The 9,772-nt window shown below is 39.4% G+C and overlaps 1 protein-coding gene across 1 annotated transcript in view; it reads left to right on the top strand.

Annotated features, from left to right (window-relative positions):
- Positions 1 to 8,088: 8,088 nt before the first annotated feature.
- Positions 8,089 to 9,772, top strand: part of LOC104625167 (protein SPT2 homolog) — a gene marked incomplete at its 5' end in the record, with an annotated part of 7,481 nt that continues 5,797 nt past the window's right edge. The window contains 2 exon segments of the mRNA XM_010292728.1: positions 8,089 to 8,209; positions 9,669 to 9,772. The exon segment at positions 9,669 to 9,772 is cut by the window's right edge and continues 15 nt beyond it. Coding sequence (XP_010291030.1) covers positions 8,089 to 8,209; positions 9,669 to 9,772 — 225 coding nt within the window.

The following is a 9,772-nucleotide window of genomic DNA, read 5'->3' as shown; positions in this document are numbered from 1 at the left end:
TGGGAGGAGACCTTATCACTCTCTACAACTATTTGAAAGGGTGTTGTGGTGACATGGGTGTTAGTCTCTTCTCCCAAGTAACCAGTGATAGGACAAGAGGAAATGGCCTCAAGTTGTGACAGAGGGGGTTTAGATTGGCTGTTAGGAGAAATTTCTTCACTGAGAGAGTGGTCAAGCATTGGAACAGGCTGCCCAGGGAGGTGGTGGAGTCGCCATCTCTGGAAGTGTTCCAAAAACGTGTGGATGTGGCACTTCAGGACATGGTTTAGGGGACACTGTGGCCCTGGATTAATGGTTGGATTGATGATCTTGAAGGTCCTTTCCACCCTTAGTGATTCTGTGATTCTGTAAATAAAACAGTACATATATGAACTAATGTATAAGCTATTACTGATGTGTTGCCAACAATCTTTATAACAGTTGCTGAAAAAAGATGCCAGTTTTTCTCACGTAATGTTCTTTAGGGGCTTCAGTATTGTTTGTATGTATCCTGTTACATGTGTTCATGTTCATTAGATTTCCAGTGTGATCTTGCTTTGATTAGTCGTGATACCAGTTATGAGACTTCACGTTCATTTTAGTAAGATTTAAATACTTTCTATGTCACTCTTCTCTTTTGGGTGAAATTGGTATATATACTCTGTTATACCACCAGTTTTGCTTTTCATAATGGATGTGGTGAAGCACTTTGACATGTTTGTATGGAAGATATTCTTAAAAGTATGAAATTGTATTGCAGTCTTTTTATAGAAAACACTGAGCATTGTTGGAACCAAGTCATTCTTTTATTTCACCTTGTTTCTATTGTCATTAATAATTTATTAGAAATGATCTCATAAGCTCCCTACTCCTTTTAACTGAGGATGAATCTTTGGTGTACAGAACTTATACAAAATCTGATACAGAATAGCCCTTAACCACCAAGGGGTGACGGAAAACTGAAACAGCTTGTCATCCATGTCAGCACTTGCTGAAGTCTCATTTTGTGTCGGACTGATACATAGTGAGTATGAATGGTTACAAAATGGCCTCTGGTAAAGTTGACAGATACACTTAAATACCAGAAATTAAGTATTTGTGAAGTAAAACAATAGCAAAATCCCAGATTTTTCAGAGGATCCTGTGTGTGAGACCCTGCCCTGTGAAATTGTAATCTACAAACTATTGAACTTGCACCTATAAGCGAGAGAAGCCCTGCAAGAGAAATACAGAGAATGGCTGTGAAGCACAGAATGCTGTCATAGCATCAGACTCCTATCTGACTGGTGTGCATGCTTTTATTATGTGGTTAAAACCTGCCTCAAAACAGGGCCTAGAAGTGCTTTGTATTGATCAGCATCCGCATGAGAACTGCAAGATATGCAAAGTAAAAAGTTGGCAAGGGGTGAGGAGGGCTCTTACTCTCAACTTGACTGAATTTGATAGTTAAGTTCCAGGCGCTTGCAAATACTGACTGAAATATGTAAAACTTTCAGCTTTTCATATTCGTGGTCTCTCTTTTGCATAAGCAGATGAGAATGGGAACCACAATACCACTACATGAAGGAAAGCAGAAAGTATGCTTTTAAACTTTTTAAATCGTGTGAAGCAACATTTAACAGAAGAAATTTCTTCTGCATTTTTTTCAGCTAATGGTTCAGCTTCAGTGTTGTGACAGCAGTTGCAAAATCTTAAGAAAATTAGTTCTGCATTTTTAGGAGTAAAATGTATGACCCTATTAAATTGGTTTAGGAAGATGAGAACAGTAAGAGCTGATAGTTAAAATACTGTTATCAGTAAAGCCTTTCTCTTGGTAGGGATTGTTAGAACCTGAAGAGAAACAAATTTAAGCATGTTTGGTAACTACCATTAACTTTGTCATAACTAGATATTGATAACAGTAGTTGGGAAAGTGTAACATGCACGTATTCAAAGAAACTGCAGAGTGAGCTGCTGGTGACCCCAGCATGATGTCTGCAGAGCGGACAGTTCTGAGACTTCAGCAGAAGCCTTGGCAATACAAGCACAGGATGATAGCAGAGGTCCCTGGGCAGTTAACACAAGCGACCACCTATCAATTTGGAAAGCTGCCAAGGGCACTGCAAGAGGAGTAACATGAACAAGGATGTATGTGTGGCTTAACTGGCCGAGTGAACCATTTGGTGATGTTATCAGAAAGCTATACCCTGAAGAATATTTAGGGAGAAACAGGGACTTCCCATTGGAGAAGGCTACATGTCTTGATGGATGGTAAGGAAGAACAGGAAAAGTGGTGTAACACTGACAGAGGTCACAACTTCTTAGTGAAAAACAAACAATAAAAACGCCTACCGTGTGAGAACCTCTGCGAGTTGCCTGTACTGGATAGCACAAGTGGAATTGTCTTTACATTGCGTGTGCAAGCCCATAAGAAAAATGATTAGCTGCACAGGTGCTCTACTTGACAATAGGGTTTGGCAGAATTGATTGCTCGTATCTCGCATTGCTACCTGTGTAAATGTTGAGCATCGTTAAGGCCAATACTACTTCTGTTGCCTGTGACTGGGTCTAGTATTTCATCTAGCCCTTTTGGGGCTTCATTTGGATGCTAGAAAGCTTACAATAATTTTATAAAATCTATTTTACAGTCCAAGATTTGGTACTTGAATGCTGACATCAAAACAGCTGTAACTGTATCAGGATTGTGTGCCACTGACTTTTAAAGTCAGTGATTTAAGAGCAAAACCTTGGTTGCAGATTACACAGTTAAACTTGTGACCTGGAGCTTGCCTGCTGGCCACAGCTGGCACTCTGGCACCTGACTGGCTGCTGGCACTCTGCTTTAAGGGATGGATGTCTTATTTTTATGTATATAAACTATATCTGTTGTATATCTCTCACAAGTCAGTACACATATGTGTGAATGTATAGGCACATACAGCCTGGTGGGTTTTTTATTTGCCATATCTTTTTAATTCATGTTTTTTGTTATGAGGTATATGTTATGAAGTATGAGGTATACTTTTCAGGGAAAAATCTACTTTGTCAGTCACATAACTTTGTATGCTAGATAGCCCACTGAAACAGTTTATTCTGGCTCTAAGTAGAAAACGTAAGATTTTGCACTGTAATGGACTTTCCACCATACTCTTAAAGTACCATTGGTCAGATTTAGGGAGAGCCAGTTACTGGGTAGGTAGTTATGGCAAGGTTTGCACAGATGAAGGTAAAGAATGAGAAACCTCAAGAGAAATACTACTTGCTGGTAGGAAACCATTTGTTAGTTCTTGAGGGTACACAGTTGAAGAAAGGCACTTCCACAGCCTTTACTTTTTCCTTTGGGTAAAGCAGTGCCCACTTTGTATATCTCAGCAGTATTCAGTTAGAGCTGTCACTAGGTTCTATGCAGAGAGAGAATTCGTGTTCACAACTTTAGTGCAGTGTTTTGAGAACAGCTTGATCTGCTCTCTCTAATGGCTAAACATTTCTGTTTCTCTGATTTAGCCAACTTGGCAATAGCTATAAAAACCCAGAATAGTGCAGCTGCCTCTTGGATGATAAAGTAGTGACATGTCTGGACTTACTTTGTCTCATTTACCTGGAATCTGATGCATGTTCATTTGCACAGTAAGTAAAACACTTTATCAGTGCTTGTGGAACATGTGCATGGTTGAGTGCTTTTAAAAAGACTAAACTTAAGCTGGTTATTTTATCCTGTTTCTAAATGAAGGTGAACAAAACAATAGTGGTGGCTCACAGTACAGAAAATGGGTATTCATTTATGAATTGTTTAGCTATGTTTCAGTTCTTAGTCCATGTCAAGAAATGCTGCTGATAGGAAGTTTTTAAATCTTGAATTTTGCACAATTTGCCACATTAGTGGCAGTGAGAAAACAGCATGTCTGTCAAGCTGCTTTACAAACCAGCTCCTGTTGGTTGTAGTGCAGCAAAACAAATCCTGAAAACTGCTTCTGCATCACTTTAATTCTTTATAAGGCTTCCTAACAGGATAGAGCAATCTACATTTGTCCCTGCTGTTGAGCAGTTTTGAGAGGTGCTCCTTAGGCCCAAAACTTTCAGAATCATAAAATCATTTAGGTTTGAAAAGATCTTTAAGATAAAGTCCAACAAAATGCGCTGTTTTGAAAAATGTGCTGTTTTGAAACATGCGCTGGGTTTTTTGTCTGTTTTGAAAAACTGTGTGGAAATTAAATAATTAAACCAAATTTTGCCAAATTAGGTTACCAGTGGCAAAACACGACATGCTTAACTTTGGGAGTAAGATAAGTTATGTAGACATTGTACTAATGAATATACTACAGAGTACCTCAAATTGTTTCTAAGGTACTAATTTGCTGCAACCTTTTTCTGAAAGGATTTTCAATGATAATATGCTTCTCTATCTGTTCTGATTTAGATGGAGCATGCCAGACGACTTCGGGGCACTGACTCGTGGGCTACATTTGACCAAAAATTGAGAAGCAGTAGTGCATTGTGGTTCAGGTTTCCTGAATAGTTAGGTCTTGGAATACTTTTGGTGTAAGCAACACTAAAGTTGGGGAGGGAAGGACCTCAGCTTCCCAGAAGAAAGGGGCCTGGATACAGCTATCTTATCCTTTAAATAGTCCTAGCTATGACGATCAATTCTAATGATTTCAGTTGTAAGTACCAAAAATCTATTCAGAGTTGGAGCTTCTCCAAGTGACAAGGATTTACAAAATCAATTCTCAGATTATGGTAAACTCTTGCACAGAGGTGAATCTTGGTAAATGAGCCTGACTGTAGTAGCTCTTCAATGTGCTGAGGCAATGTGTCAGGTTTTACTACTGCAATGTACACAGACGGTATATCTTTATAATTTTGGTTTAATAATTTCAGAATTTACTAGAGACCACAAATAGCTGTTATTGTAGCTGCCCTTCTTGGTGCCAGTTTTGTCTGCATTTTAGAAATGAGTCTCTGAACCATACTTCTTCGTGCATGTATATACAAGATAATGTACAGGTTTGCATGTTAGTAATTAAAGTAATCCAAGGATCTATTTATGTGCTGCTGCTGTTTCAATGAATTAGAAATTAGAATGAAGGCTTCCATGGGGTGATACTGAAATCTATAGGGAGTTATGCTACTAGCTTTCCTCCTTATTGCTTCTAAAACACTTAGATGTAGGTAGCTTTACCAGATACTTCAATTTTTTTTTTTAAGTTTTGTAAGGCTGTATGAGGATAGGAAGATATTTATGGGAATACTGGCTTGTGTGGCTTTTTTTATTGGTGGTATTATTTTTATCTGGGAACATATTTCACAGCTCTTTCATTTGGTAAGGATCTTAACTTTTCATGTGGAAGATCCTGGTTTAGGTTATAATCTATTGGTTGACTACTGAAATTAAAAAAAACAAACAAACCTCTCAAACCTCATAGGTGTTTTTCTTCTAAATGTATTATTCTGCTTTCTATCTGCTTCTGGGTTTAACTGGCTTCTATTGTATTTATCTTTGCAAGTGTCTCTGTCTTTCTCACTGCTTCTCAATCTTCTCTAGCCTGTTTGTGAGAAGATCAAAAAAGTCTTTGTTTCTTTCCATTTTATTGTTGTAAAGCCCAAATCTGACAATTGTACCTTTATGAAAGGTAATGTCTGAACAGGTGTACCACACTAGTGCAAGTGTTCTTTATAGATCCTGGTAAGAAAGGCACTCGGACTCTTAGCATATTGATTAGAATAAAATTTGTTGGAAATAACAAGAGAAGGAAAAAAGAGGATAGCATAGATAACTTTACGTCTGTTCAGCTGCTGGAATCCCGAGTTGTACAGTATTGGACAGACATCCAGGCTTGGCAAGCTGTGCAAATCCTGTCTGGGGTGAAGATCACAAGCACTGTAGCCTTTAGAGCTTTTGTAGGATGTTCTTGGAAATAAACAGCTCTGTATCATTTCTGCTGCCAAGCAAAAGGATGTTATATGAAAACATGCTGCTTCACTTCAAGATATAATGAGACATAGAATCACAGATGGGTTGGAAGGAACCTTTAAAGGTCATCTAGTCCAACCCCCCCTGCAGTGAGCAGGAACATCTTCAACTAGATCGGATTGCTTAGAGCCCCATCCAACCTGACCTTGTGCGTTTCCAGGGATGAGCATCTACCACCTCTCTGGGCAACCTGTGCCAGTGTTTCACCACCCTCATTGTGAAAAATTTCTTCCTTCTATCTAGTCTGAATTTGCCCTCCTTTTAGTTTAAAACCATTACTCCTTGTCCTATTGCAATAGGCCCTGCTAAAAAGTCTGTTGCTATCTTTCTTATAAGCCCCCTTTAAGTACTGGAGGCTGCAATAAGGTCTTCCTGGAGTCTTCGTTTTTCCAGGCAAATTACACCACATGCAACAGGGGGCTTAATTGCCAGATGTCAAGTGGGGGCTGTATATTCTGTCACAATTAGCCTGCTGAGTTCATACAGTGGTTTCAAGTCATAAGTATAGGAGAGTGCAGGCCTGTGCCTATTCAGGTCAACTGGTATAGAATCAGAATAGTTTGGGTTGGAAGGGACCTTTAAAGGTCATCTAGTCCAACCACCCTGCAATGAGCAGGGAGATCTTCAACTAGATCAGGTTGCTCAGAGCCTCATCCAACCTGAATGCAGATCACTAACTCTTTGATGTACAATAGTCTTCTCTTTAAGATCACTGCAGCAGGAACTAAAATCACTATCACTGGTTTTAGATCAACCTACTAATTATACTGGTGAAGTCAGTTCCAACTTTTGGGGTAATTCCATTTCTAGTTGATCTATTTCTTTTCACTGAATAAGATAACCTGTAACTGAAATGAGCATCCCCAAAAAAGCCGAAAGCGCTAATGGACCTATAAACTTGCAGTCTGGAATTGAACAGACTCTGGCAGCTTGGGCTGTAGTCTGCTTTTGTTTTGTGCTTGGTCAAAGACTAAGACTGAACTGAAATATCTTTATTCCATTACTCATGCAGCTGTTGCATTCCTTCTCAATCTAGTGCACTTTACTCGTTTCGCTTGGTCTCCTTACCTGTCTTCTGGTTTCGTGTTCATTCCTTCAGAAAGCTGAGTGCACTGTTGTTGTGGATGGGTGGAATGCAACCCCACTCAAAAAAGAGAAGCAGCAATATATTTTATTGAGATGAAATAATTTGTCTGAGTTCAATAGGTTCAAATTTAACAAAGTTTTAACACTGGTTTGACAAGGTTCAGTAAGTTTGGCAAAGGTCACCTTATTAATTACTGCATGGAAGAAACATACAATGGAAAACTGAATTAGAATCAAGTTAGAATGATTCACACAGAAACCAGAGATGCAAAGAGTAAGGAGGACCCTCCTGTTGAGTCACAAGGTTCAGAGTGGACCCCCTTGCTTTCTAAACTCCTTTTGGAGCCTAGGTGTGGCTGGATCCAGTCTTAGTCTCGGACTTGGTCAACGGTTTATGTCTAATGGAATTATCCATACAATGTTTATAACAATATTGAGTAGCTACATGGATTAGTAATGCTTCATAATATTAATTCAGCATGCTATCGAGTATCTGTTGTGGGTAAAAGATTTTTCTGCCTTGGGTAAGGAAAGATCTCGTAGTATCAGGTAAGGCATCTCTAACCTTGAGAGATGTTTCTGCTCAAGGGGAGAGTCACCTGGCATGCAGTCCAGCTGCAATTCAGGGAGAGCTCAAATTGGGCCCATCCTGATGGCAATATTTATAGGGTGAAGTAGTTGGCTTCTAGTCAATAGTGTAGACAAGATAGATGTTTTTGTTTCAGCTCTGCTATCTTATTCTGTACTTTCGTTATCTTGCACTTTTGGGTTTCGAAACCGCCTTTCAAAATATTTTTCAAGACACCTTCACTCCCTTGTACGGGAGGCTTTCTAGCTCGCAAGTTCATCCCAAGGACATGAGGCCTGTTGCTCCTTAGTCAGCATGAACCAAAGTATGGCTCGGAGTCCAGTGTAGCCATCACAACTCTCAGCTTCAGTGGGAATTCATTGTTTGATTATTCTGTACCATCTCTGTGCTTAAAGTCAAGTACATGACTTTTTAAAACTGAGGAGTTGTGTAACACTTTAATATTTTTACATTTCTTAACTTTTCTGACATATTTCCTTGTTCTTTGCAGAAAAGGTACAGTTTGGCTGTTGGTCCTCCCAAAAAGGTTCCAAAAGTCAAGGGTGTAGAGTCTGCAGCAGTGCAAGCATTTCTCAGACGGCAAGAAGAAGAAAAAAGAAAAAAAGGTAACAATCTAAAATATTTCCTATGGGAGACTTTCATTGACTCTTTGAGACTTTGTCACCTTATTCAAAGCTCTTGCATATCTATTTCTGGAACTTATGCATGTAACTGATGCTGAGGGAAAGGCAGGACTAAGTAAGGACCAGAGATATTTGCATGCTTTCCTAAGGAGTTAAATATTAATCAGCTACACTAGCATTTACTGTTGGAGATTGAGAAGTAGTTAAGGTGAAGAGATATTGCAAGAAACCATCTGGACTTTTGATAACTTTACTTTAAAAACCTTGATCTGTGTGGAAAAATGGTAAGAGTTTCTGTTGTTGTGTCTTTAGCATATCAATACAGTGTGAATTTTAAATTCGTATGGCAGAGGCTTTGTTTGAGCCACAGTTTTTCCACTGTATTATATTTCCTTTAAATAGTCTATAGAAGAAACTAGTACTGTGTTGCTTCTGATGTTATTTTGTTAAAGGTAACCAAATCTGATGGACTGGATGGCCCACGGTATTCCTCCTCTCCTGGGCCAGTCATGAGCCTGTTCCTTATCCCTGCTGCCAGGTCCAGCCAGAAGCAAGACCGGGCATGAATTCCACATAAGCATGCATGCACTTACACTCTGTACAGTCACAGCAGTTGACAACAGAATAATATAGGCAGGGGATATGGTACCTTTACAGGCACCCAATCCATTTTCTAGGAATTGATGCATTTCCTGAGTCTTTCTGGTATTGGCCCCAACTCCCTTGGTCTCTCCAGCATCTGGCATTCAGACCTCTCATCCTATTCACAAGCTAGTCCAGCCGGAATTTTGTCAGCAGATCACACAGACTCAAGAGAGCATACTTATGCAGAAAATAGCTAAAAACAGTGAAGTAAGAATATAGGACAGACTGTGGAGATAGGGCACAGGGCTCTGCCAGACAAATGTAGTGACTAGCAGCTTGCTTATCTGTGGCTGGCTGCTTCTGTCTCTCCTTTACACCCCTCTACATGCACACTCAGCCTGTTTTCCAATTCTTGTCCCACAAATACTCTTTGATTCCCTCCCTTTCCTCATCTTCCCTTAAACATCTGATAGTAAACTCCGTACAGTCTGAAAAAATTTCTTGCTCAGTCTCAGAACTCCTTCCATTACTCAGAGATCCCATAAGTCCTGTACCTCCTCACACAGTAATTCTCCTTAGTTTGCATAGCATTCTGAAGAGCTGCTTTGATTGAATCATCTTAGTGAGTTTTGCAATAGCAGCATTTGACTTAATTGCTTGCCTTTGTTTGTCAGAGTAGCTGATTCAGGTAGGTTAGCTTGCCCTGTTGGCAGACCTCTGATCATTTTCTGGTCTGTTTTGAATAGCTGTTAGCCAGATATTCTTAAACTACTGTTGTAAATGGTTTATCAGTTTGGAAGAAATTGAAATAAAAAGTAGTGCTTTTGCATAACTTTTTCCTGGTTTCCTTTTACAGCACTGGAAGAAAAAAGAAAGAAAGAACAACTTTTGGCTAGACGCATTGAACTGAAACATGACAGAAAGGCAAGAGCTATGGCCTCACGAACAAAGGATAACTTT

This window comes from Phaethon lepturus, unplaced genomic scaffold (assembly GCF_000687285.1).
Source record: "Phaethon lepturus isolate BGI_N335 unplaced genomic scaffold, ASM68728v1 scaffold21698, whole genome shotgun sequence".
Taxonomy (NCBI): domain Eukaryota; kingdom Metazoa; phylum Chordata; class Aves; order Phaethontiformes; family Phaethontidae; genus Phaethon; species Phaethon lepturus.
The sequence above is the reverse complement of the archived record's forward strand: the minus strand, read 5'-3'. Positions and strand labels throughout refer to the sequence as shown.